Source organism: Narcine bancroftii, chromosome 1 (genome assembly GCF_036971445.1).
Source record: "Narcine bancroftii isolate sNarBan1 chromosome 1, sNarBan1.hap1, whole genome shotgun sequence".
Classification (NCBI taxonomy): Eukaryota; Metazoa; Chordata; class Chondrichthyes; order Torpediniformes; family Narcinidae; genus Narcine; species Narcine bancroftii.
The window spans coordinates 161,000,559-161,028,282 of NC_091469.1; the positions used below are offsets into that span (position 1 = coordinate 161,000,559).

Consider the following 27,724-nt stretch of genomic DNA (forward strand, 5'->3'; position numbering starts at 1 on the left):
TCCATATGGTTGGGTCTTTATATGGCTCGTGGGTCTGCTGCAGGAGTGGTTGTTGTACCCACTGCAGGAGTGGTTGTTGTACCTGCTGGAACTGTTTAAAACTGCGAGTTGTTGTACCTGCTTGAGCCGTTTAAAGGCTATGCGGACGTTGTTATTGTATTGCGAGAGCTGTTTTGATGTTCCTCAGCACGACGGAGATTGCTGATTCTACAGATTCCACTGATTCTACTGATTTCAAGTGATCTTTAGGACTTCCATGTGGTCGGGTAAGTTTGATTTTATGTTCCTCATTTTTTGTTTGACTTTAGGAGTTCTGAGCAGGAATGTTTGATTATTTCCATCAGAGCTGCTTGTCAAGAGTCACAGCTGTAAAGAGCCATTTTGAAAATGACGTGGCTTCTGTTAGTCCCATGTGGGCAGATGAATTTGCAGAGCGAAAGCAGCTGGATGAAGTGGACTCCACCTCGGGCTCAGACTCAGTGGCCAATGGCCTCTTGCCAGGCTGCGTGCATTACCGGCTTCGGGACCAGGGGTTGGCAAGGTGTGACGGATGTGACAGAATATAGATATGTTTTTGGGAGATAAATTGGGGCGGAGTTTTTAGTGTAGGTCACAGACAAACACTTTAAAACAGATCTTATTTAAAATACTCGAGCTCTTCTCATGCTGGACATGTTAGGGCCAATGGTCTTTGCAAAAGCATTGGAGAGTGTCCAAGAGACTTCACTAATGGATTTTTATTTATGAAAAGGCACAGATGAAAGATCTTGTTGGAGCCACATTCTGTGTGGAGGGGAACTAGCTGTTCTAGGAGGGTCATGTGGTTTTGCAAGCAGAGAGAGAAAAACAGGCTTTCTCTCAGAGAGAGAGAGCCTCAGAGAACAGTTCTAGTGTGTTACAGTCAGCAGCAGCAGCTAGGACTGGAACAGGACAAGCTGGCAAGCTTGTGGAAAACCCCATTTGGAAGACGGGTTGTGAGTGCTTAGTGCAGCCTGGTCAAAGCTCTTATGGTCCACACGAGAGGAGAGGACTGGCTGCCTAATGCATCACTTGGAATAAGGGAAATGAAAAGGAACTCTGTGGTGACCTGAAAGAAAGAGGTTATCATCAGGAGAACCCTGAAGAGGCAAGTTTCATCAACAAGACACTGAAGTGGCTGATGGAAGTACATCAGTTGTGGATGTCCTGGAACAACAAAACTCTCTCTGAAAACCGACAAGAACCTTCCTGAGTGGTAACTATTTACCTTTCAAGCACCAAAGCCTGGTGAATTTTTTAAATGTTAAATTCTGTGCACAGTATAAGAATTCCCTGCAACCAGTGAACTTGGAGGAATGAGAAGTGAGATTGGACAGCAAAACCAAGAACTTTTCTGAACTTACACACACGTGCGCTAAGAATTAGAAGGGGGTTAAGTTAGGTTAGTTAAGTCAATAGTGATAAGTTAAAGTGTGATTCTGTTTTCATATTTAAAAATAATTAAAGACAACTTTTGTTTAACCATTTGTCTTGGTGAATATCTGTACTGCTGGGTTTTGGAGCCCTCTGGGCTCTAACACGGGGAGCAGGCAACTGGACCCAGTGCTCCAGCTCAAATTCTGCAGGCTGAACAATGTGCTGGAACAACATGATCAGTTATTGATGATGGTGGTTATGGAAATGGTGGAGGTGGCTACATTAGTGGAGGTGGTATGATTCACGGCCACTCACTGATTCACGGCCACTCACCGTCTCTGATTCACGGCCACTCACCGTCTCTGATTCACGGCCACTCACCGTCTCTGATTCACGGCCACTCACTGTCTCTGAAGGGACTTGCGTTTTAATAATCTTTTTGCAAGATGGTTCCAGAGCATGACAATTCTTCACAAGCTTTTGAATGGAACACTCAAGAAAGCTTTTCACTGTATCTTGCTGCATGTGAGAATAAGAAATAAATTTGAATAAAGGCCTTTCAAATGCTCCCTTTGTGGCCTTCTCGACATCGGACAGACTAGGTGCAGACCGGGAGATTGCTTCCCTGAGCACCTTCACTCTCTCCGCACCAGTGATAGGGACCTCCCAGTGGGCATTTCAGTTCTGCGTCCCACTCCCATGCTCATGTACTATTCCACCAAGACCAAGAAACAACACTTGATTTTCTGTCTGCGCACTCTCTAGCTGGATGGCATCAACATTAACTTTTCCAGTTTCTGCTAACCTGCTCTCCTTTCTCACTTCCTTCCCTCAGCTCTCCACCCCCTTCCCTCTCTATTCACCTAGCCATCCTCCCTCCCCTTGCTTGCTGCTGTGCTCTCCCTCCCTTCTCCACCTACTACCTCCGACCTTTGCGACAATGCTCCTCCATGCACGCCTCCTCCCCCACCTTTACCTTTTTATTCAGATGCCTGCCGACATTTTTCCATACTTCAAGCCCAAAATGTCGATTATGTATTTTATCTTTGTTGTATTAAGAACACGGTTTGACCTGCTGAGTTCCTCCAGCATTGTATTTTCACTTGAATAAAGTGGCCCCCAATTAGAGTTGCCACAATGGATTGAATGGAGGTGTTCTGGAAAGTAGTTACCCAATGTGACTTTGATTTTCCTCATGTGTATGTGGTAGATTAGATTGGAACAAATGCACTGTCCCTACAAGGTCTCGGAAGGCATCTCAGAGGCACCTGTATGGAAGGTCTCGGAAGGCATCTCAGAGGCACCTGTATGGAAGGTCTCGGAAGGCATCTCAGAGGCACCTGTATGGAAGGTCTCGGAAGGCATCTCAGAGGCACCTGAATGGAAGGTCTCGGAAGGCATCTCAGAGGCACCTGTATGGAAGGTCTCGGAAGGCATCTCAGAGGCACTTGAATTGAAGGTCTCGGAAGGCATCTCAGAGGCACCTGTATGGAAGGTCTCGGAAGGCATCTCAGAGGCACCTGTATGGAAGGTCTCGGAAGGCATCTCAGAGGCACCTGAATGGAAGGTCTCGGAAGGCATCTCAGAGGCACCTGTATGGAAGGTCTCGGAAGGCATCTCAGAGGCACCTGAATGGAAGGTCTCAGAAGGCATCTCAGAGGCACCTGTATGGAAGGTCTCGGAAGGCATCTCAGAGGCACCTGAATGGAAGGTCTCTTCATTTGAACTTCTCACAAACACAACAGACAAAACAGTCCCTCCCTCCCTCCCTCTCTTCCCTCTGCCCCCCACCTTCCATACATACAGATCTGTTCACCGTCAGAGCTTACATATATTTTAAGTGTATAGAGTACAGTTCGGGAAACTATATCTGAAAGGTCTCTTCATTGGAGCAAATATGATGGAGACTGCAGATGCTGGAATCTGAAGCCAAACTTAATCTGCAGGAAGACCATAGACCATAAATGTGGCGCTCCTTGACAGAATCAAGATCTCTCCTTGGATGATATTTAATTTTTTTCTTACTTCTCTCTCCCTTTGTGTGGCATTTGCCAGTTCATGCTTCTGACCCTCATATTTCACTTCTGCCTAGTTTGCCAGTCCTGTGCTAAGCCCCTTCCCACTCTGTTCTCTTTACATTGTTTCTGTACTAACTTTCCTCAGTCCTGCTGAAGAGTTTTATGGGTTCAGCACCTCTACTTCCTTAGGAGTTTGTAGAGATTTGGTATGATGCCAGAAACCCTGGCAAATTTCTACAGATGTGTGGTGGAAAGTATGCTCACCAGTTGGATCATTGTTTGGTATGGGGACCCCTATACCCCTGAGCATAAAGCCCTGTAAAAAGTAGTGGACACAGCCCAGGACATCACGGGTAAACCCTCTTCACCACTGAGAGCATTTGCAGGGAATGCTGCTGTCAGAGAGCAGCAGCGATCATCAAGGATCCACACCACCCAGCACACACTCTTTTCTCACTCCTGCCATCAGGAAAGAGGTATCGCTGCCACAAGACTCACACTACAGGTTCAGGAACAGCTGCTCCCCCTCCACCCTCAGACTTCTCAACGACAAGCTCAATTAGGGGCTCACTGGAGGACTCTGACATGTGAACTTTATTGATTTAAAAAAAAAAATTCTATTGCTCAATCAGTTTGTTTACATTCATTATGTCTATACAGTTCTTCATTTGTTTACATGTGTATGTAGAGTACATTTTATTTTGCACTATCAATAAGTGGTAATTCTGCCTCACCCGCAAGAAAAAGAATCTCAGGGTGGTATGTGATGTCAAGTAATGCACTCTGACAATAAATCTGAATCTGAAGCTTGGTCCCTGTCAGAATTTTTTGCATCTTCATTATCCACAGATCACCAGAAGCTAATATTGTTTCTTTATTTAAGAAAGGCAGCATGGATAGGCCAGGCAACTGTAGGCTAGTGAGTGCAAACAGAGGAACTACTGACATGGTCTTTGCCCTCAGACAGCTCCAAGAAAAGTGCAGAAAACAAAACAAAGGACTCTACATCACCTTTGTTGACCTCACCAAAGCCTTCGACACTGTGAGCAGGAAAGGGCTTTGGCAAATACTAGAGCGCATCGGATGTCCCCCAAAGTTCCTCAACATGGTTATCCAACTGCACGAAAACCAACAAGTTCGGGTCAGATACAGCAATGAGCTCTCTGAACCCTTCTCCATTAACAATGGCGTGAAGCAAGGCTGTGTTCTCGCACCAACCCTCTTTTCAATCTTCTTCAGCATGATGCTGAACCAAGCCATGAAAGACCTCAACAATGAAGATGCTGTTTACATCCGATACCGCACGGATGGCAGTCTCTTCAATCTGAGGCGCCTGCAAGCTCACACCAAGACACAAGAGAAACTTGTCCGTGAACTACTCTTTGCAGACGATGCCGCTTTAGTTGCCCATTTAGTGCCAGCTCTTCAGCGCTTGACGTCCTGATTTGCGGAAACTGCCAAAATGTTTGGCCTGGAAGTCAGCCTGAAGAAAACTGAGGTCCTCCATCAGCCAGCTCCCCACCATGACTACCAGCCCCCCCACATCTCCATCGGGCACACAAAACTCAAAACGGTCAACCAGTTTACCTATCTTCGCTGCACCATTACATCAGATGCAAGGATCGACAACGAGATAGACAACAGACTTGCCAAGGCAAATAGTGCTTTTGGAAGACTACACAATAGAGTCTGGAAAAACAACCAACTGAAAAACCTCACAAAGATAAGCGTATACAGAGCCGTTGTCATACCCACACTCCTGTTCGGCTCCGAATCATGGGTCCTCTACCGGCATCACCTACGGCTCCTAGAGCGCTTCCACCAGTGTTGTCTCTGCTCCATCCTCAACATTCATTGGAGCGACTTCATCCCTAACATCGAAGTACTCGAGATGGCAGAGGCCGACAGAATCGAGTCCACGCTGCTGAAGATCCAGCTGCGCTGGGTAGGTCACGTCTCCAGAATGGAGGACCATCGCCTTCCCAAGATCGTGTTATATGGCGAGCTCTCCACTGGCCACCAAGACAGAGGTGCACCAAAGAAGAGGTACAAGGACTGCCTAAAGAAATCTCTTGGTGCCTGCCACATTGACAGGCCCGCCAGTGGGCTGATATCGCCTTAAACCGTGCATCTTGGCGCCTCACAGTTCGGCGGGCAGCAACCTCCTTTGAAGAAGATCGCAGAGCCCACCTCACTGACAAAAGACAAAGGAGGAAAACCCCAACACCCAACCCCAACCAACCAATTTTCCCTTGCAACCGCTGCAACCATGTCTGCCTGTCCCACATCGGACTTGTCAGCCACAAACGAGCCTGCAGCTGATGTGGACATTTACCCCCTCCATAAATCTTCGTCCGCGAAGCCAAGCCAAAGAAGGAAGAAGATTTAAGAAAGGCAGCGTGGATAGGCCAGGCAACTGTAGGCTAGTGAGTGTTGCTTCAGTGGTAGGGAAATTATTGGAGAAAATCCCAAGCAATTAGATTTAATTGGAAAGGTGGGGGAGGGGTTGTGTGTTGATCAGGGACAGTCAGCATAGCTTTGTTCAGCAAAACTCATGCTTCGCTAATTTAATTGAAGGATTTTTTTTGAGGAGATTCCAAGTCAGGATCACTGACATTGTCCACGAGGTACCACGTGATAAGCTCATCCCATACATTTAAGAAACATTGGATTCAAGGTGAACTGGATAATTAGGGTAAAAGCATCAGGCACTAGAGGACACGTGTTTAGGTGAGTGGTAGAAGCTGGACAAGTTGGGGCAGCATAGCAGTTAGCATGCCACCTTTACAGCGCCAACAATCGGGACCTGGGTTTGAATCCTGCGCTGTCTCTAAGGATTTTGTACATTCTCCCTGTGTCTGTGTGGGTTTTCCCCGGGACCATTTGTGATGTTAATTGGGTGGCACGGACTTGTGGGCCAAAATGGCCTATTACCATGCTGTATGTCTAAATTTAAAATTTAAACTTACTCTATGTCTTTGCTCAGAGGATAGTGTATCTTTGTCTCTGCCCAAGTGTCCTGGAGGCCAGATCATTCGATATATTTAAGGTGGAGTTGGATAATATTTGAAAGTTGCGAGGAGCAGGTGCAGAAGTTTGAGGCCACATGGTTCAGCTGTCAAACCATGTTCATGTTGAATGGTGGGATGGGTAAGCTTGAAGGGCCTGGCGACCTCTACTGCTGTTCATATATTATTGTGATGGCAATTAGCCTTGGTGACCTTGATGAAAGAGTTGAAAAAGCTGCTTTTTGTAGCTGTTGAAATTTTATGTAACTTTCTATTTCTCTCTGGTGGTGGCTTTGGTTTATTAAATGTTACAGCAGTTACAGATAACAATGCCCCCCAGTAACTCATTTATTAACTAGTTTTTTTTAAAGTGAAGGGATTGTGTGTGCCTGGAATGCCTTGCCAGAGATGGTGGTGGAAGCTGAAACATTAGTGGCATTTAACAGACTTAGACAGGCATATGGATGAAAAGAAAATGAAGGGTTATGGGGTAGAGTGGGTTTAGGACTTTTTTAAGGAATATATGGGTCGGCACAACATTGAGGGCCTGTATTGTGTTCTATGTTATATGTTAAAGTAGCTACAGAATACTGTCCTATAAAAGTTGTTTCCTCATAGGCTGTAAATCCTCTTTGCTCTGTACGTTTGAATGCCATTTTTCCAGTCTTGGCTGATCCAGAAGATGATGGCACTCCTTTCGTAGAGAGAATGGCGTGGAGGTAGATGGATTATTGTTAGTATTAATTTTATTGGAAGGTATTTAAATTGTTGTTCAGTATAAGGGTATTAAAGGTTACGGAGAGAAGGAGGGGACGGGGTACTGAACTTTAAGATCAGCCATGATCTCATTGAATGGCAGAGCAGGCTCGAAGGATCGAATGACCTACTCCTGCTCCTATCTTCTATGGAAACTGGAGCAAATTTTATACTTTGGCAATGCAATATTTCAGTTAGCACCCGTAAGAATGATTTAAAATTATTTAATTTAAATTTAGACACAGAATGAGAACAGGCCCTTCCGGCCCACGAGCCTGTGCCACCCAAATACACAAATTTTCCTACTGAAAGGAGAGGGAAAGCAGAACACCCAGAGGAAACCCACACAGGTCATGGGGAGAACTTTCAAACACTTTACAGACAGCGTTGGATTTGAACCTGGGTCGCTGGCAGTGTGATAACATCACACTAGTTGGTACGCCAACCGTGACACACTTGAATTGATTTTATGATTTGCCTTGAACCATAAAAAGTAACAGTGACCAACCTTACCAAAAATAACTTGTTTTTTTGCATATTCTTTCATTGGGCATTATTATCACATGGTAAATAAATTACAGATAGCCCTTGATGGATATTTTGTGTGCATTAAATGATACTGGTTGTCATATTGAAACCTAGAGAATTACCTCTGTCCACCAAAGAATATTTGAGCAACAAAGAACTGTTTAGAATAAGCGTGAAGGTGACTGTATGAAGCTTTTCAAGCCATTAAATGATTCTCTGCTTCAGCCAGTCAAACCATGAAGAAAGCCACCTGCTGACATTCTTAAATATGTCCTAATTAATTTTCCTGACATGGGGGAGGGGTGAGGGGAAGATCAGGCACCCTTTAATATCCACGAATTTGAGAGGAACATGGTTGATAACTGATTGGATTTTTCTGCCATTAACTTGGGGACATAGCCTCAAGATTCAGGGTAGTGTAGCGGCGGCTACACGGCTCCTGCAAGAACACACACAGCCAGACGGGTTGAGCTCAGTGAGCAGACTAGTTTATTGCAGGCTGCTGGGCAGCACTCATACTCCCAGCTGAGAACCGCGCTGGAGGGCGCTGACGTCACCTGGGCGTCATGTGGTCCCCCAAGTGCAGGCTTCTGAGTCCCATGCTGGGAGAAAGGGAACATTCTTGACGGTGCCATTTTGGCATGGCTGCACCGCCGCGTGGCTTACAAGTGGGGCCGGTTCGCCTGCCTAGTGGTGAGCCGCCACACATCTCCACCCCCCCCCCCAGAACCGGCGCCAATGTCCTTTTTCGCCGGGCAGCCTCGCTTCTTGGGCTGGGCTACGACCATGGGCTCAGTGGGATTGAGGTGCGCTGGCTTCAGCCTGTCCACAGTAAACAGCTCCCGCCTGCTGCCAATGTTCAGCATTAACATGGAGCCGGAACACTGTACAGCCCCTCGTATGGTGGTTGCAGAGGTGCTGCGATCGGGCCCCGCCGAACGAAAATGTACTCCGCGGAAAGCAGTTTGCTGGGAACGTGAGACGGGTGGGTGCCATGCCTGGGCGGCGGTGGGGGTTTGAACGAGTCCAAGCGTTACCTGAGGTGAAGAAGTAGTTCTTGCGGCGACCGCTGCGGATGGTGAGGTGTGTTGATGAACTCACAGGTAGTGCCAGTGGCGCACCGTAGAACTGCTCAGCAGATGACGCCTGCAGATCTTCCTTGGGAGTGGAGCAGATGCCCAGGAGCATCCAAGGCAGTTCGTCCGCCCAGTCGGAACCGGTGAGGTGGGCCATGAGTGCCAACTTAAGATGACGGTGCAGATGTTCGACCAGTCCATTGGCCTGTGGGTGGTAGGCCGTGGTGCGGTGTAGCTGGATCCCCAACCTGTTGGAAAGCTGTGCCCAGAGCGCAGATGTGAACTGGGCGCCCCGATCGCTGGTGAGGTGACCCGGGACGCTGAACTGGGGAACCCAATCATGCAACAGTGCTCGGGAGCAGGAGTCGGTGGAGGCATCTGGCATCGGAATCGCCTCAGTCCAGCGAGTGGTGCGGTCCACCATCGTAAACAGGTAATGGTTGCCCTGGGAAACGGGTAAGGGCCCGACGATGTCCACGTGAATGTGCTCGAATTTGCTCGAACTCCTGTATGGGTGCCCTGGTGTGCCTGTGTCTAGCAATGGGTGCATGTTCTGGCCCAGCTCGCGATCTGTTCTGCCGCCACCCAGACTGTGGACCTAATGGACGGATGTGAAACATCGTGCATGTGACGGAAGACTTGCCTGCGCCACTGCTGGGGAACCACTGGTCGTGGGGTGCCCATGGAGATATTGCACAGGATGGTACCTTTGCCACTCGGAGTCAGGAGGTCTCGAAACCGCAGGCCCGTGATGGCGGCCTTGAAGTGCCCTCGTCTCCTCATCAGACTTCTGGTCCTGGGCGAGTTGGTCGACATCAAGGCCGGGCGTCAGCGTGCAGAATGCCGGTCGCGAGAGTGCATCGGCAACCACATTGTCCTTCCCCGCCTTGTGCCGAATGTTGGTGGTAAACTCTGATATGACGGAGAGGGTGAGGGTTTTGTGGTCGGTGAAGATGGTAAAAGTCCTCCAGCCGCTGGAGGTTTTTGTAACCAGGTGGAGCAGTGAGGCCCACGGGCTGTCAGACTGCCGAATGATCCCCAGTTCCAACAGGTTCGAAAACTCCTCCTTCGCCATCTGGAGCTTGTCAGGCGGAAGCCAGCGTGCCTTAGTGTCAACCAGTGAGCCTTAGGTGGGGATGTGGTGGAACACCCCATGGCGCGGTGAGGCAGCAGGGAACTGTGGCTTGAGGAGTATCGGGAACTCGTCCAGGATTCGCTGGAACTCATCTTTGGGCGTGCTGATCGTGGCCATCTGTGGTTGCTCCGAGCAGGAAGCGTCGAGGTGAATGGCCTGGAAGGTACAGGCATCCACCAGTCGCCTACCTTGAATGTCCGCCAGAAGCCCGTGTGCGAGGAGGAAGTCTGCACCCAGGATGGCAGTCAGGAGGGACGAGACAGTGAACCTCCACGTGAAATTTCGTTGGCCGACCTGGAAGTGGACTGTCTTGTCACCATACGTCCGGATTGCTGTTGCGTTGGCTGCACGGAGGGGAGTTCCACGAGGTCAGTTCCTGGACTTAATGGGCGTGGCCGGGATGACGCTGATCCGGGCTCCAGTGTCAATGAGGAACCGCCAGCCACTGACTTGAGTCCCACAGGTAGAGGAGGCTGTGTCCTTGGCCAGCCGCCGCAGGCGTTAACAGCGGCCGGCCTGGTCATTTCCCTGGGACTTCCAAGCCTTGGCTCCCCAGCGCTGGTGGTAGAAGCAGAGGCCTGGAGCAGATGCTGTGGCCTTGGTTATACACTTAGGGGCCCCTGCAGGGGCCGAATGCTCTATCGCAGCGCTAGGGGCAGGCTTGGCGTGGTCGTACCCGTGCCTCGTGACCTACTGGACCGCTGAGCCCTCCGGGAATCGTGCGAGCTATAGCTCTTGGGCCTTTTGGGCGACCTTCCTCAGATTGGTGAAGCTCTCCTGGATCAGCAGTGGCCGGATGTCCCCGGGCATATGGTCAAGGAAGATGCACTCGAAGAGTGGGCAGTTGATGTGCTCACCCATGACCATGAGCATCTCATCCATCAGCTCCTTTGGGGACCTGTCTCCCAGGGCGTCGAGGTGCAGCATCCGAGTGGACATTGGTGTCCGGATAGTCTGAAGGATCCGGTAAGCACTCGCTTGATGGTCTCGTATTTGTCTTCGGCGGGTGAGTGCTGAATGAGGTGCAGCACGTCTGGCGGTGGCCTGGTCCAGGGCAGCGACCACATGGTAGAATTTGGTCGTGTCGGTCCAAATCTGGCGGAGGTGAAACTGAGCCTCCACGTGGCCGAATCAAGTCTCCGACTCCTGAACCCAGAATTCAAGCAGTTTCACGACTATAGCGTTGATCCCAGGCTCGCTCATGATGGGTTCAAAGACGTTTGAACTAGTCGGGGTCACCAATTGTAGCGGCAGCACACTGTTCCTGCAATAACACCACACAACCAGAACTCAGTGAGCATACTAGTTAATTACAGGCTGCTGGGCTGCACTTATACTCCCAGCCCTGACCTGGCTGAGAACCGACGACGGCGCCATTTTGGCCGGCTGCCCAGCCACGTGGCTTACAAGCGGGGTCTGTTCGCCTGCCTAGTGGTGAGCTGCCACAGTAGTTAATTTAAAATGGTGATGAGGATGAAATGCTTTTCCCAGAGGGTGATGTCTCTGCCCATTGAAGCAATGGAGGCTACCTTAGAAAATATATTTAAGACAAGGTTGGATAGATAGAAGAGGAATTAGGGATATGTAGAAAAGGCAGGGGTAGGTGGAGATGACCCTATCATCAGATCAGCCTTGATCTTATTGCATGGCAGAGTAGGCCGGATGGTTGATTCCTCCTCCTATTTCTTATGTTCTGCCTCTGAAGAGTGGACAACGTCTAAATGAACAGCGGTAGTTATTCTTTGTTTTCTGGTCCATGTAACATTTCTTCAGCCAGAGCTTCGAAACAATGCTTTTAAAGATCAATCAATTTTTCTTTTTGATGATTAATTGATTTGGTGATTTCAACTTTCTATCTTCATGGATTACGAATTTAAACTTTACTGTTGGCATTTCTTTGAAGTCCAGTGTGCAAAACTGAAGCAAAGGGCTGGCTAGACCACGCCTGTTTCTTTATGCTTGTGTTTCTCTTGGTGAGATCTATTATCCACTGTTCAATATTGCAATTTGCAGTGTTCTTTCAGAGAGTGCCTTTTGGGTCTCACAGTAGCTGTTGAGCTACAAGGTGCTGGAATTAGGCCGCAATTAAGAAATTTATCTCCAGCAGGAAGTAGTTCTTTAAAACAACTTCAAGATATTAAATTGTTGATGGTGTTGTAAATGTTACAATGTTAGCCATAGATTTTGTTATCCTGGTGTCAGGCTCTGTTTATGTCCACTTGTTCTGAGTAATCTGGCCTGACATGATCTGTTCTTACAAGTACAAAAGGGAAAGATCTAAAATGTGTCAACAAATACTAATAAATCTAAAGTTAAGCACTGCTTTTGTTCCAGGAAAACGGAACCTACTAATGGATGACTTTCCTGTGGATCAATTCCAGGCTGGGAAAATGAAGCGTGTGTTTTTTGAGTTTGTGTTTTTGGCCCTTTTATTATCTGGTTGTGATCTGGCTCTTGCTCAAAATAATGGTGAGTTAACATTTATTTCTAATTTTTTAAAAATCAAATGATTTTGTCTGGAGGAGTTTATAATGTATCCACCTCTTTTCTTGAAAACTTCAATTGTGAGCATTTATTTAATTATTGGACTTGTCCTTCATAGTGAGGATAAGATTTTCCCCTGTGTACTTATGCATTTAATATTGCATTGTAAATCCCAATTTGAATGTTCTTTAAAGGCAAATCAGAATCAGGTTTATTGTCATGAACACGTCACAAAGTTTGTTGTTTTGCGGCAGCAGTATTCAAATAATGCTATAAATTACAATTTCTAAATGTAAGATTTGTTTTTAAAAGTGCAAAGAGAAAAGTTGGATAATGTCCAAGGGTTCATTGTCCATTCACAAATCTGATGGTGGAGGGGGAGATGCTGTTTTTGTAATGTTGAATGTGTGTCTTCAGCCTCCTGTGCCTCCTTCCTGTTGGCAGCAGAGAGAAAAGGATATGGCCTGGATGTTAAGGGACCTTGATGAGAGAAACTGCTTTCTTTACACCTCGCCTCTTAAAGATGTCCCTAATGGAGTGAAGACTGGTGCCCATAATGGCACTGGCTGAGTTCACAACCCTCTGTAGCCTTTTCCTCTCCTGTGCATTGGCAACTCCACACCAGGCAGTGATGCATCCAGTCAGAATACTCTCCATGGAACAGCTTGAGAAATTTCCAAGCCTTTGGTGACATACAAAATATTCTCAAACTCCTGACAAAATAATCTACTGGTGTGCCTTATTCATGATCCCATTGACAAAATGGCCCAGAGATGTTGACACCCAGGAATTTAGAACACAGAACATTACAATACAGTGCAGCCCTTCAGCCCACGATATTGTGCTGACCTAGATAAACCGATTCAACAATCTAAAGCTTCTCTACCTCACAGCCATTACCATCTATTTTTTTTTGCATCCATGTGCCTGTCCAAGAGTCTTTTAAATATCTCTTACTGTATCAGCCTCTGCCACCCACCATGGCATTGCATTCCAGCTACCCAGTACTGTCTGTGTTTAAAAAAAAAACACTTATCCCTGATGTCTCCCTTAAACTTTCCTCCCCTCACCTTATACAAATGTCCTGTGGTATTTGCTCCTGTGGCCCTGGGAAAAAGGTGCTGGGTGTCCACCTGATTTATGTCTCATAATCTTGAAGACCTCTCCAAAGAGAAAAGTCTGAGCTCCGTAAATCTTGCCTCATAAGATTCATTCTCCAATCCAGGCAATATCCCCATTAATTTCCTCTGTAACCTCTCTAAAACTTCCACATCCTTCCTGTAATGAGGTGACCAGAACTTGACACAATACTCTAAATGAAGCGTAATCAGAGTTTTATAGAGCTGCAGCATTATCTCATGCCTCTTGAACTGAATCCCCTAACTATTGAAGGCCAGAGCATACCAGAATCTTTATTATCTACCCTATCAATCTGCATGACAGTCTTGGGGAGATCTATGTATTTGGACCCCAAGGTCCCTCTGTTCTTCCACATGGTTAAGAATTAACTATATACTTCTCCTTCAAGTGTGAACATCAAAAATGCATTACCTCACACTCACCGGGATTGAACGTTATCTGCTACTATTCCACCCAACTCTGTATCCTGTTGTAACCTAAGGCAACCTCCTACACTTCCCACAACACCTCCAAGCCTCGTGTCATCTGCAAATGTACTGACCCATCCTTCTAATTCTTCATCCAGGTCGTTGATAAAAATCACAAAGAGCAGGGGTCTCAGAACAGATCCCTGCTGAATTCCACTTATCACTGACCTCCAGGCAGGATGTGTTCCATCTACTACTACCCACTGCTTTCTGCAGGCAAGCCATTACTGAATCCACACAGCCAAAGTTCCATGGAAACCATGCCTCATGACTTTCTGAATAAGTCTACCATGAGGTACCTTGTCAAATACCTTGCTAAAATCCATATACACCACATCTGCCACCCAACTGATCAATTTCTTTTGTTACTTCCTCCAAAAAAATCAATTAGGCTCGTGAAGCATACCTGCCCTTCACAAAGCCATGCTGTCTATTCCTAAACAGACTATGCTTCTCAAAATGCTTGTAAATCTGTCTGTAAGAATCCTCTCCAATAGTTTGCTCACCACTGAAATAAGACTCACTGAATTCTCGCTCTCAACTTTTTACTCAGGATCTACACTTGCCATTCTCCAATCGTCCTCTTCTCCTCCTGTGGCCAGGGAGGATGCAGAGTTCATTGCCAAAACCCCAGCAATCTCTTCCTAATTTCCTTTAGTTACATGGGGTATATCTTGTCTGGGACATAAATCCTAATAATTTTAAGAAAATTCTCCAACCTCTTCTTTCTTAACCTCAACCATATTACCATATAACAATTACAGCATGGAAACAGGCCAATTTGGCCCTTCTAGTCTGCACTGATCCAAGTACCCTCCTCTAATCCCACATACCAGCACTCTGGCCATATCCCTCCATCCCCTTCCCATCCATATACTTATCCAACTCTTTCTTAAATGACAAAATTGACCCTCCCTCCACCACCTTTCCCGGAAGCCCATTCCACACAGTAACCACTCTCTGAGTAAAGAAGTTCCCCCTCATGTTACTCCAAAACCTTTCCCCGTCAACTCTCAACCCATGACCTCTTGTATCCATCTTTCCTACTCTCAATGGGAAAAGCCTTTCCACATCAACTCTATCTATCCCTCTCATTATCTTAAACACCTCTATCAAATCCCCTCTTAGCCTTCTACGTTCCAAGGAATAAAGACATAATTTGCTCAGTCTTTCCTTGTATTCCAGATGCTGAAACCCAGGGAACATTTTTGTAAATCTCTGTTTTCTCTCTATCTTGTTAATATCCTTCCTATAAATTGGTGACCAGAATTGCACACAGTACTCTAAATTTGGCCTTACAGTTTCATCTTACTTCCCAATTCCTATATTCTATGCACTGATTTATTATATAGGCAAGCATACTAAAGGCCTTCTTCACCACCCTATCCACCTTCAGGGAACAATTAACCATTATTCCTAGATCTTTCTGCTCCACTGCATTCTTCAATGCCCTCCCATTTACCACATATGTTTTGCTTTGATTATTCTTTCCAAAATGAAGCACCTCACACTTATCAGCATTAAACTCCATCTGCCATCTTTCTGCCCACTTCTCTAAGCTGTTTAAATCCCTCTTCATCATCCACAATTCCCCCTATTTTAGTATCATCTGCATATTTACTAATCCAATTTACCGCCCCATCCTCCAGATCATTAATATATATATGACAAAAAGCAACAGTCCCAATACCGAACCCTGAGGTACACCACATGTCACCAGCCTCCATCCTGACAAACAATTATCTACTACTACTCTCTGGCACCTTCTTTCCAGCCACTGTTGAATGCATTTGACTATCTCCAAATTAATACCCAAGGACGTAGCCTTCCTAACTAACCTCCCATGCGAAACCTTATCGAAGGCCTTACTGAAGTCCATATAGACAACATCCACTGCTCTACCCTCATCAACATTCCTAGTCACCTCTTCAAAAAATTCAACAAGATTGGTCAAACACGACCTTCCATCCACAAATCCGTGTTGAGTGTCCCTGATCAGTCCCTGTCTCTCCATATACTTATATATACTATCTCTAAGAACGCTTTTCAATTTACCTTCCACAGATGTCAAACTTACAGGCTGATAATTGCTAGGCTTGCTCCTCGAACCTCTTTCAAACAAAGGAACCACATGCACAACACGCCAATCCTCCGGCACGATACCCGTCTCTAATGACATTTGAAAAATCACTGCCAGAGCCTCTGCTATTTCCTCACTAACTTCTCTCAAGGTTCTGGGGAAAATCCTGTCAGGACCTGGAGACTTATCCACCTTTATATGTTTCAAGAGCTCCAGTGCCACCTCTTTCTTAATCACTATAGTCTCCATATTTACCCCCTTTTCTTCCTTTACCCTGTACAGTTCAATATCCTTCTCCTCACTAAATGCTGAGGAAAATAAATTGTTCAAGACCTCCCCCATCTCTTTTGGCTCCACACACATTTGTCCTTTCTGATTCTCTATTGGACCAATTTTATCTCTCACTTTCCTTTTGCTATTTACATATTTGTAGAAAGCCTTTGGATTTATTTTCACCCTGCTTGCTATAGCCACCTCATACCTTCTTTTAGCTTTTCTAATTTCTTACAATTCTTTTTACATTCAATATCTTCTCTTTGGCTTGGCTTCGCGGACGAAGATTTATGGAGGGGGTAAAAAGTCCACGTCAGCTGCAGGCTCGTTTGTGGCTGACAAGTCCGATGCGGGACAGGCAGACACGATTGCAGCGGTTGCAGGGGAAAATTGGTTGGTTGGGGTTGGGTGTTGGGTTTTTCCTCCTTTGCCTTTTATCAGTGAGGTGGGCTCTGCGGTCTTCTTCAAAGGAGGTTGCTGCCCGCCAAACTGTGAGGCGCCAAGATGCACGGTTTGAGGCGTTATCAGCCCACTGGCGGTGGTCAATGTGGCAGGCACCAAGAGATTTCTTTAGGCAGTCCTTGTACCTTTACTTTGGTGCACCTCTGTCACGGTGGCCAGTGGAGAGCTCGCCATATAACACAATCTTGGGAAGGCGATGGTCCTCCATTCTGGAGACGTGACCCATCCAGCGCAGCTGGATCTTCAGCAGCGTGGACTCGATGCTGTCGACCTCTGCCATCTCGAGTACTTCGATGTTAGGGATGTAAGCGCTCCAATGGATGTTGAGGATGGAGCGGAGACAACGCTGGTGGAAGCGTTCTAGGAGCCGTAGGTGGTGCCGGTAGAGGACCCATGATTCGGAGCCGAACAGGAGTGTGGGTATGACAACGGCTCTGTATACGCTTATCTTTGTGAGGTTTTTCAGTTGGTTGTTTTTCCAGACTCTTTTGTGTAGTCTTCCAAAGGCGCTATTTGCCTTGGCGAGTCTGTTGTCTATCTCATTGTCGATCCTTGCATCTGATGAAATGGTGCAGCCGAGATAGGTAAACTGGTTGACCGTTTTGAGTTTTGTGTGCCTGATGGAGATGTGGGGGGGCTGGTAATCATGGTGGGGAGCTGGCTGATGGAGGACCTCAGTTTTCTTCAGGCTGACTTCCAGGCCAAACATTTTGGCAGTTTCCGCAAAGCAGGACGTCAAGCGCTGAAGAGCTGGCTCTGAATGGGCAACTAAAGCGGCATCGTCTGCAAAGAGTAGTTCACGGACAAGTTTCTCTTGTGTCTTGGTGTGAGCTTGCAGGCGCCTCAGATTGAAGAGACTGCCATCCGTGCGGTACCGGATGTAAACAGCGTCTTCATTGTTGGGGTCTTTCATGGCTTGGTTCAATATAGTACCCAAACATCTCCTTTTTTCCCTGTTTCTTATATTTATTGCAGTACTCCCTCTTTTTTCCAACCAAGTTTCCAATATCCCTTGAGAACCATGGCTCTCTCAAACTTTTGACCTTACCTTTCAACCTAATAGGTATATAAAGATTTTGTATTTTTAAAATCTCTCCTTTAAAAGACCCTCCATTTCTCTATTACATCCTTCCCAGAAAACAAATCGTCCCAATCCACCCCTTGTAAATCCTTTGGCATCTCCTGAAACCTAGCTTTACCCCACTCAAAAACCTCAACTCTGGGCCCAGACCTATCCTTTTCCATAATTACCTTGAAGCTAATGACACCATGATCACTGGACCTGAAGTGCTCCCCCACACATACCTTTGTCACCTGACCCATCTCATTCCCCAACAGTAAATCCAACACATCTCCCTCTCTAGTTGGTACCTCCATGTATTGATGTAAAAAGCTATCCTGCACACATTTTACAAACTCCAACCCATCTAGCCCTTTCATGGAATGGGTTTCCCAATCAGTATTCACAAAATTAAAATCCCCCCACAATCACTACCCTGTGCTTATTACAAATATCTGCTCTCTCCCTACTAATTTGTTCCTCTAATTCGCGTTCCCCCATTCGGTGGTCTATAATAAACCCCTATAATTGTAACTTCCCCTTTCCCATTCCTCAATTCCACCCAAATAGCCTCCCTGGATGAGTCTTCTATTCTATCACACCTAAGCACCGCTGTAATATTTTCTCTAACGAGTAGTGCAACCCCCCCCCCCCCCCCGGTTCTATCACATCTAAAGCAACTAAATCCAGGAATATTTAGCTGCCAATCACATCCCTCCTGTAACCATGTTTCACTAATCGTTACCACGTTATACTTCCAAGTGTCAATCCACACCTTCAGCTCATCCACCTTCCTTACAATGCTCCTTGCATTAAAATATATACATTTTAGAGATTTCCCACTTTTAACTTCCTGTTTGACCCTATCTTTACCAACTCCTCTCTAATGATCTTTTGCAATCGACCTCTGTCCATCTTCGTATCGAGCATCCCCCTTTTCTATCACCTGCCTTTCCCCCCTCAAACACTGTCTCAAGCTTTCTCTGCACTCTAACCTTCTTGCTGTTCTCCTTCATTTGGTTCCCTCCCCCCAGCTATTCTAGTTTAAAGTCTCCTGAGTAACCGTAGCAAACTTCCCCGTCAGAATCCTGGTCCCCCTGGGGTTCAAATGCAACCCGCCCTTTTTTTACAGGTCACAGCTACCCCAAAAATGGTCCCGGTGATCCACAAACTTGAATCCCTGGCCTTTGCTCCACCCCTTCAGCCACGCGTTCATCCTCCATCTCATTCTATTCCTACTCTCACTGTCACGTGGCACTGGCAATAATCCTGAGATTACTCCCTTTGTGGTCCTTCTTTTTAACTCTCTACCTAACTCCCTGTACTTACTTTTCAGGACCTCTTTTCTATTCCTCCCTATGTCGTTGTATCACGACTTCTGTCTCATCTCCCTCCCCCTTTAAGATGTCCTGGACTTGAGCAGCAACATCCCGGACCCTGGCACCAGGGAGGTAAACTACCATTCGGTTCTCCTTGCTCTGTCCACAGAATCCCCTGTCTGTATTCCTGACTATTGAGTCCCCTATGATTATTGCCCTCCTCTTCCTTTCCCTACCCTTCTGAGCCTCAGAGGCCGACCCAGTGCCAGAGGCACAGCCACTGATGCTTTCCCCAGCTGGACTGTTTCCCCCAACAGTACCCAAAGAGGAGTACCTGTTGTTGAGGGCCACAGCCATAGGGGTCCTCTCTACCACCTTACTATTCCTCTTCCCTCTCCTAACCGCGACCCACCTGTCCTCCTCCCGTGGCCCTGGCATGACCACCTGGCTGTAACTCCTATCTATGACCACCTCACTCTCCCTGACCAGAGCGAGGCCATCGAGCTGCAGCTCTAGTTCCCTAATACGGTTCCTGAGAAGCTGCAGCTCAGTACACCTGGTGCTCTAGCATTGTCCAAGGTCCCTCTCTTTGCTGAACACCAAACCTTCCCTACCTCTTCTGCCTCCGGGCCCACATTGCCTCCTTTATCCTTCAGTGGCCCTACCTTTGTTCTCTCATCCTTCTGTTTACATATACATAGAACACCTTAGGATTCTCCTTAATTCTACTTCCCTAGGCCTTCTCAAGCCCTCTTTGAGCTTTCTTTAGTTCCTTTCTGGCTACAATACAATTCTCATGAGCCCTTCCTGTTTTTTGCTTCCGGTTCCTTCTTCCACTTAACTAGCTGCCTCACCTGTTTTGTCAACCATGGCTCCCTTTCCTACCATTTTTACCCTCATGTCAGCAGTACATACTCATCCAGACCCTCACACAGGTGGTCCCGAAACATCCTCCAGATTTCTCCCAAGAACATCTGTTCCCATTTACTCTCTCTTGTTCCTGCCTTATCCCATCATAATTAGCCCTTCCCCAATTCAACACTTTTCCATTTTGTCTGCTATTTTGTGGACACAGTCATTGAAATGCTTCCCCCACTGAGAGGTGGTGCCTTGCCACACAGTCAAGGGTGTAGAGGCAGTAGAGCAGTGAGTGCATCTTTAAGGTGTGCCTGTGTTGATTGCCATTGAAGAGGAGATGTTAACGATCTGGACTAACATTTGCAGAGGGAGATGCAGAGGCCCAGATTTTGATGGTGTTGAAAGTTAAGCTGTAATTGATGAAAAGCAGCCTGTTACTATATAGGTACTTCAGTTGTCCAGATGATCCAGGGATGAGTGGAGAGCCAGTGAGATTGCACCTGCTGTGGAACAATTCTGGTGATAGGCGCATTGCAGTGGGTCCAGGTTAAGTAATCAGATACCTGCTGTGATTTAAGATGTCAGCAAGAATTGCAGGGACTGACTCAAGGGTTGGGGGTGGGGTTGCTATGAGGAGAAACTGGCCAGGCTGAGTTGATTTATCTGGAACAGAGGAAACTAAGGGGTGCTGATGGATTTGGGCAAAATTATAGGAGAATCAGACTTGGTAAATAGGAAAAGGCAGGTCAATATGGAAAGACATGAACTGAAGGTACTGAAATAAGATGGATTTGAGATTTTTTTTCCCACGAAATAAAGCATTGGATCCAGAAATCCTCAGCATGTAACAAGTGCTTTAACAAGCATTGGAAAAGCTGTAATCTGTAGATGAGAGCTGGGAGCTGGAAGTAATCTGAACAGTGTGGATCAAAATAGCTACTGTGACAAAAAAATTCTGTAATTTAATGAAGTATCTTCATCCCAAGATATTTACCACCAAAAATGAATCCAAGTAATATTTAGACATTAGTGAAAAAACACAATCCTGGAGAAACTCAGCAGGTCAAACAGTGTCCTTTATATAGCAAAGATAAAAATGCTCTACCTTGAGCCCTTCATCAAGGTATGGAAAAATCTCAGCATATCTTGCATGTTGCTGGCTTGGTTTCAAGGCAGGTACTGAGGGAGGGGTTTGGGCATAACAGCTTTTATGGGGATATCTTGGAGGGAGGAGTCACAGGTTCAGGGGTGGGCCAGCCCATAAACACATACATACAATATATATAGTGGTAGCACCACATTTACCCTCTTCTTTTAAAAGAAAGTCCAGCGGGGGTGATGTGGTACAATATTCATTACAGATTTAGCTTGTCCAGCGGTCTCATCCATCGCCGCGACCGACGCAGGGTCTGCTGTGGCACAGCTGTTGGTTCCTGGGTGGTGTCTTGTGCATCCAGTGGCTGAGGGGGAGTTGGTACAGTGGGATTGTTCGGGGCGCAGGGTCAGGCGTCAATGGCAGGACTGGCAGGTCAGGGTTACTGAGGGGTGGTGTGGGCTGGTTGGTCACAGGGCCCCCTGCATGTGCCAGGTCCCAGACGGAGACAGTGTCTTGTTGCTTGTCCTGGTACTCCATCTGGGTGTATTGGGGGTTGGCATGGAGGAGGGGGACCTTCTCAACCAAGGGGTGAATCTTGTGGTGCCTGACGTGCATCCGGAGGAGTACGGGCCCAGAGTTCATCAGGCAGGATGGCAACGTTGTTCCTGATGACATTCATAGCGGTGCAGAAGAGGGACTGGTAGCAGGAGCGCCCCAGGGAGGATGTCTTGCCACTGGGAGGTGGGCAGGCCCTTTGATTTTAGGGCTAGGAGAACTGTCCTCCAGACGGTGCCATTCTCCCTTTCTATCTGTCCGTTCCCCCGGGAGTTATAGCCTGTGGTCCTGCTCGCAGCTATGCTCCTCGATCCTGAATGAGGTCACTATGAAAGAAGCAGGGGTATCCAAACAGAGCGAAGATGCCACGCAGTGCCTTTATGATGGTGGCTGTGGTCATGTCTGAGCAGAGAATGGGAAAGAGGAAACGGGAATACTTGTCTATGATGTTTGTGGATGGGAGGGGTCCCTTAAAGTCCATACTCAGCCGCCTGAAGGGGTGGGTTTTGTCTGGGGTTTACACTTGGCACAGACTGGGCAGTTCTGTGTCAACTACCTGATGCCTTCGACAGAGTAGGGGAGGTTATGTGCTCTGACGAAATGGTAGAACCCGGTGACGCCGGGGTGGCGGAGGTGGATATGAAGGGCTTGGAGGCGGTCCAGCTGTGTGTTGTTGCATGTTCCCCAGAACAGTGCATCGGGAGGCTCATTGAGGTTCCCGGGTTGGTACAAGATCTCGTAGTTGTAGGTGGATAGCTCAATTCTCCACCTCAAAATCTTGTCATTCTTGAATTTTTTTTCTCCGCTGTTTGTTATTAAACATAAAAGTGGCTGCATTTTGGTTAGTCAGGGTGAGTGTTTTTCTGGCCAGGTAATGTCTCCAGTGGTGTACAGCTTCCACTGTGGCCTGGGCCTCCTTTACAATGGCTAAGTGCAGAAGTTCGGGGCTCTGGAGTGTTCGGGAGAAGAATGCCATGGGCCTGCTTGCCTGGTTGAGATGGCAGCCAGGGCAAAGTCGGATGCATCACTTTCCACTTGGATGGATTCATCCACCTCATGCATCGCCGCCTTGACGATGTCACCCTTGATGTGTGTGAACGCCGTTTGGGCTTCTACTGAAAGGGGGAAAAGTGGTCGATTTCACCAGGGGGATGGCTTTGTCCACATAATTGGGGACTCATTGGGTGTAATAAGAACCCCAAGCAACTTTCCTGAGCCTTGATGGTCTGGGGCAATGGGAATTCCAACAGGGGGTGAATATAGTCAGGGTCTGGTCCAATGACGACATTCTCCACCACGCAGCCCAGGATGGTCAACTATGAAGTGCTAAAGATGTGCTTCTTTGGGTTATAGGTCAGATTTAAGCTTTTGGCCACCTGGAGGAACTTGAGGAGGTTGGTGTCATGGTCCTGCTGGTCATGGCAGCAGATGGTCACATTGTTCAGGTAGGGACATGTGGGCTTGAGTCCATAGACGTCGACTAGCCGGTCCATTTACCTTTGAAAGACGGAGACCCCGTTGGTGACCCCGAAGGGGACTCGGAGGAAGTGGTAGAGGTGGCCTTCTGTCTCGAAGGCAGTGTATGGGAGGTCCTCTGGCCAGATGGACAGTTGATGGAACGCTGACGAGGTCACTGGTTGAGAAGACCCGGTACTGGGCGATCTCATTTACCATGTCAGCAGTGCAGTGAAATGGGTAGGTGTCCAGCTTGGTGAAGCAATTTATGGTCTGAGTATAATTGATGACCATGCGGTGTTGTACAGTACACGAGTGGATGAAAGCTGTCAGTGCTTCCTGTGTCGAATAAGCAGTTGGTGATTTATGGGCCCAGAGGACCCAAAACCCGGCAGCAATAGAAATTCACCAAGACAAATGGTTACTTAAACATAGCAGATGCTTTAAGAATTATTTTCCAGAACTCGATAGACTCAGGATCAGTACTCATGGATTGGAGGGTAGCTAACGTTACCCCACCATTTAAAAAGGTGGGTAGAGAAAAAGTGGGGAATAGGGATCAGACAGAGTCAACATGGATTTCCAAAAGGTAAATCGTGCTTGACAAATCTATTGGAATTCTTTGAGATGGTGACGGGTAAAATAGATGGGGGAGAGCCAGTGGATGTGGTGTACCTGGATTTCCAAAAGGCCTTCGATAACGTTCCACATAAACGACTGGCATGCAAAATCAAGGCTCATGGGATTGGGGGAAAGGTATTGATGTGGATTGAGAACTGGCTGACAGATAGATGACAGAGAGTTGGGATAAACGGCTCATTTGCTGAGTGACAGGCGGTGACCAGTGGGGTGACACAGGGATCTGCATTTGGACCCCAGCTGTTCACAATTTTCATTAATGATCTAGATGAGGGGATTGGATGTAATATCTCCAAATTTGCAGACGACACTAAGCTAGGAGGGGTTGTGTGCACTGAAGAGGGGGTCAGGAAGCTCCAGTGTGATTTGGATAAATTGGGGGACTGGGCAGATACATGGCAAATGCACTACCACTTCCTCCGAGTCCCCTTCGGGGTCACCAACAAGGTCTCCGTCTTTCAAAGGTAGATGGACCGGATAGTCGACGTCTATGGACTCAAGCCCACATGTCCCTACCTGAACAATGTGACCATCTGCTGCCATGACCAGCAGGACCATGACACCAACCTCCTCAAGTTCCTCCAGGTGGCCAAAAGCTTCAATCTGACCTATAACCCAAAGAAGCATGTCTTTAGCTCTTCATAGCTGACCATCCTAGGCTGCGTGGTGGAGAATGTCATCATTGGACCAAACCCTGACTATATTACTTTGGTAATACAAACCGGAGAGCAGATTACTATTCGAATGGCAATAGATTGGGAGATGGGGAAGTGCAGAGAGACCTAGAGGTTCTTGTGCACCAGTCACTTAAGGCGAGCATGCAGGTACAGCAGGCAGTTAAAAAGGCAATTGGTATGTTGGCCTCCATATCAAGAGGGTTTGAGTATAGGAATAAGGATACCTTACTGCACTGTACAGAACCTTGGTGAGACCCCACCTGGAATATTGTGTGCAGTTTTGGTCACCTTATCTAAGGAAGGATGTTCTTGCAATGGAGGGAGTGCAGAGGCGATTCACCAGGCTGAGACCTGGAATGGCAGGAATGACTTATGAGGAAAGATTGCACAATTTGGGATTGTACTCACTGGAGTTTAGAAGATTGAGAGGGGATCTCATAGAGAGATATAAAATTCTGGCAGGACTGGACAGAATGGATGCAGAAGGGATGTTTCCAATGGTGGGAGAGTCCAGAACACGGGGCCATGGTTCGGGGATAATAGGCAAACCATTTAGAACCGAGATGAGGAGGAATTTCTTGACCCAGAGGGTGGTGAATCTGTGGAATTCATTGCCACAGAGAGCAGAAGAGGCAGGTTCATTGAATATATTTAAGAGGGAATTAGATCTATTTCTTCAGTATAAGGGAATTAGGGGTTACTGAGAGAAGGCGGGGACGGGGTACTGAACTTTAAGATCAGCCATGATCTCATTGAATGGCAGAGCAGGCTCGAAGGGCCGAATGACCTACTCCTGCTCCTATCTTCTATGTTTCTAAAAGTTGCTTTTAATTAACTTTAAACAGGAAACTAGGATCAAACTTTAACTTATTACTATTAAATTAACTTAACCCCCTTCTAATTCTAATCGCACGTGTATGTAATGTGTGTAAGTTCAGAAAAGTTCTTTGATTCACAGTCCAATCTCACTTCTCACTCCTCCAAATTCACCAGTATCAGGCAATTCTTATACTGTGCACAGAATTTAGCATTTATGAATTTCAAGAGGCTTTGGTCCTTGAAAGGTTACCGCTCAGGAAGGTCCTTGTCAGTTTTCAGAGAGAGATTTGTTGCTCGTTGGACACCCACAACTGATTCCTTCTGATCAGCCACTTCAGTGTCTTGCTGAAGAAACTTGCCTCATCAAGGTTTTCCAGATGATACCCTCTTTCTTCCAGGTCACCACAGGGTTCCTCTTGTTTCCCTTATTTCAGGAGAAACACTCTGGCCAGCCATTTCCTCTTGTAAGGACCACAAGGGTTTTAAACAGGCTGAACTCAAAACTCACAACCTATCTTCAAAATGGGGTTTCAACAGCTTGCCATCTTGTCATGTTCCAGTCCCAACTGCTGTTTCTGAACTCTCTCCCAAAGATAAAGATGAATCCCTGCCCCCCCAACCCCCCCCCCCCCTCTCTCTCTCTCTCTCTCTCTCTCTCTCTCTCGTTCTCTCTCTCGGATTTTAAATAAGATGTGAAGTGTTACTCTGTGATGACCTACACTAAACCCTCTACACTCTATCTCTTTTATAAAATACAATATAATCTGTAATCATAGAGGTTTCTTTCTTAAGACACATCCTCTTGTAGATATCCTTAATGGAAGGAAGACTGATGCCCATGATGGCGCTGGTCAAGTTCACAACCCTCTAGTCTTTTCCTTCCTTATGCATTGACACCTCCATACCAGACATTGATGAAACCAGTCAGAATGCTCTCTATGTTTGGTGACAGACCAAATCTCCTCAAACTCCTCATGAAGTACAGTTGCTGGCGAGCCTTAGTGATTGAATCAACTTGGAGGCCCCAGGATAGATCTCTTGCAGATCACCACTGACAGGTAAGTCTTTAGCTGCCAAGTTCCTGAGGTTTGGAATTCCAAGCATTGATCTCTCCATTTCTCTCTCGTCTGCAATACTCATTCAGACCCAAGTCTTTTAGACTCCATCTCTAATATCACAAAACTATTTATCTTACTCACACCATTGGCCGAAGACTGCATCTCAAATATATCAATATGTATATTTGTTGAGGAACCTGTATAACTACAATGTTCAATTTTCAGACACGTTTATCAAGTGACTCCCCGTGGAGTTCACTCAGCTTTACCTTGTGATTTCAGAGCTTGCCATTGCCTACAAGTTTCAATGGAACTGGTTTGTGAGCTAATCTAATTTTCTTTTAAGTATTTAAGCATTTCAACGTACTTATAATGTGTTAATGTTTGTGGAACATTTCAGAACATATTTATGTTTTGGAGAGGTTGAGGAGGGCTAGTTGGAGGGGTCCCTAGTTTAATCTGTTCCTCTTGTTGTCTTTGGAAAGTCAATTTCTATTCTTAGTGGAAATAGCACAGAAATAGGCTCTTCGGCCCTTCTAGTCTGTGCCAAACTAGTTTCCTGCATGGTCCCATTGACCTGCATTCTGATCACATCCCTCCATACCCCCCTGTACCAGACCAAATGTTTCTTAAATGTCAAAATTTAGCCTGCGTTTATTAATTTAGCTGGGAGCTTGTTACACTCACCCACTCTCTATGGGAAGAATTTTTCCCCTAATGTTTTCCTTTTCACCCTTAACCCATGTGCTCTCGTTTTTATCTCACTTAACCTCAGTGGAAAAAGTTTTCTTACATTTAACTCTTATCTATGCACATTGTATTTTTCATATTGAACATCTTGTATTCTTCGACTTGGCATTCTTCCGTCAGAAAGAATCAATATTGACTTCTCCAATTTCCTTTAAACCCCTCTCCCTCCAAAGTTAGGAAATGTTTTTTTTAATATTTTATTTTTGATTTTCAAAAACTCATAAATTCAAACACACAATACGATCTCTTTCAAAACCAGTATAACATGCAGAGTCCATTTTTATCTCCCCCTTACGCCCTTCCCACCCCCCAACCCAGTCCGATATAACTAACTATAAAGTCACATAAATTATACAGATACGAAAAACACAAATACAGGAGGGGTCAACAACCCCTGCAGAACCTAGCAAAAAGCCAAGGGAGAGAGAGAAAAAAACATCCAAAGTAACTGAATAACCAAAGGTAAGAAATAAAAATAAAAACTGGCTCGCAGAGCAGGTCATCTGCACCTTGTCCCATTTCCTTGATCCTAATCGTTTCTCTGTTGAGACAAATTGGTTCAGTAACCATGTTCCGAAGGGGGATAGTCATATCTGTAAACCAATATACTTCAGAA

General features: G+C 46.5%; 1 protein-coding gene across 10 annotated transcripts in view; it reads left to right on the forward strand.

The window, feature by feature from the left end:
* lifra (LIF receptor subunit alpha a) overlaps window positions 1-27,724 on the forward strand; it is a 280,918-nt gene that overhangs the window by 119,162 nt on the left and 134,032 nt on the right. For 9 of the 10 annotated variants that reach the window (XM_069883753.1, XM_069883762.1, XM_069883804.1 and 6 more), the window contains one exon: window positions 12,251-12,385. The exons of the other annotated variant lie outside the window; for it this stretch is intronic. In XM_069883753.1, the coding sequence (XP_069739854.1) occupies window positions 12,251-12,385 (135 nt within the window). The remainder of the gene's footprint in view (window positions 1-12,250; window positions 12,386-27,724) is intronic. 10 annotated transcript variants of the gene reach the window in all.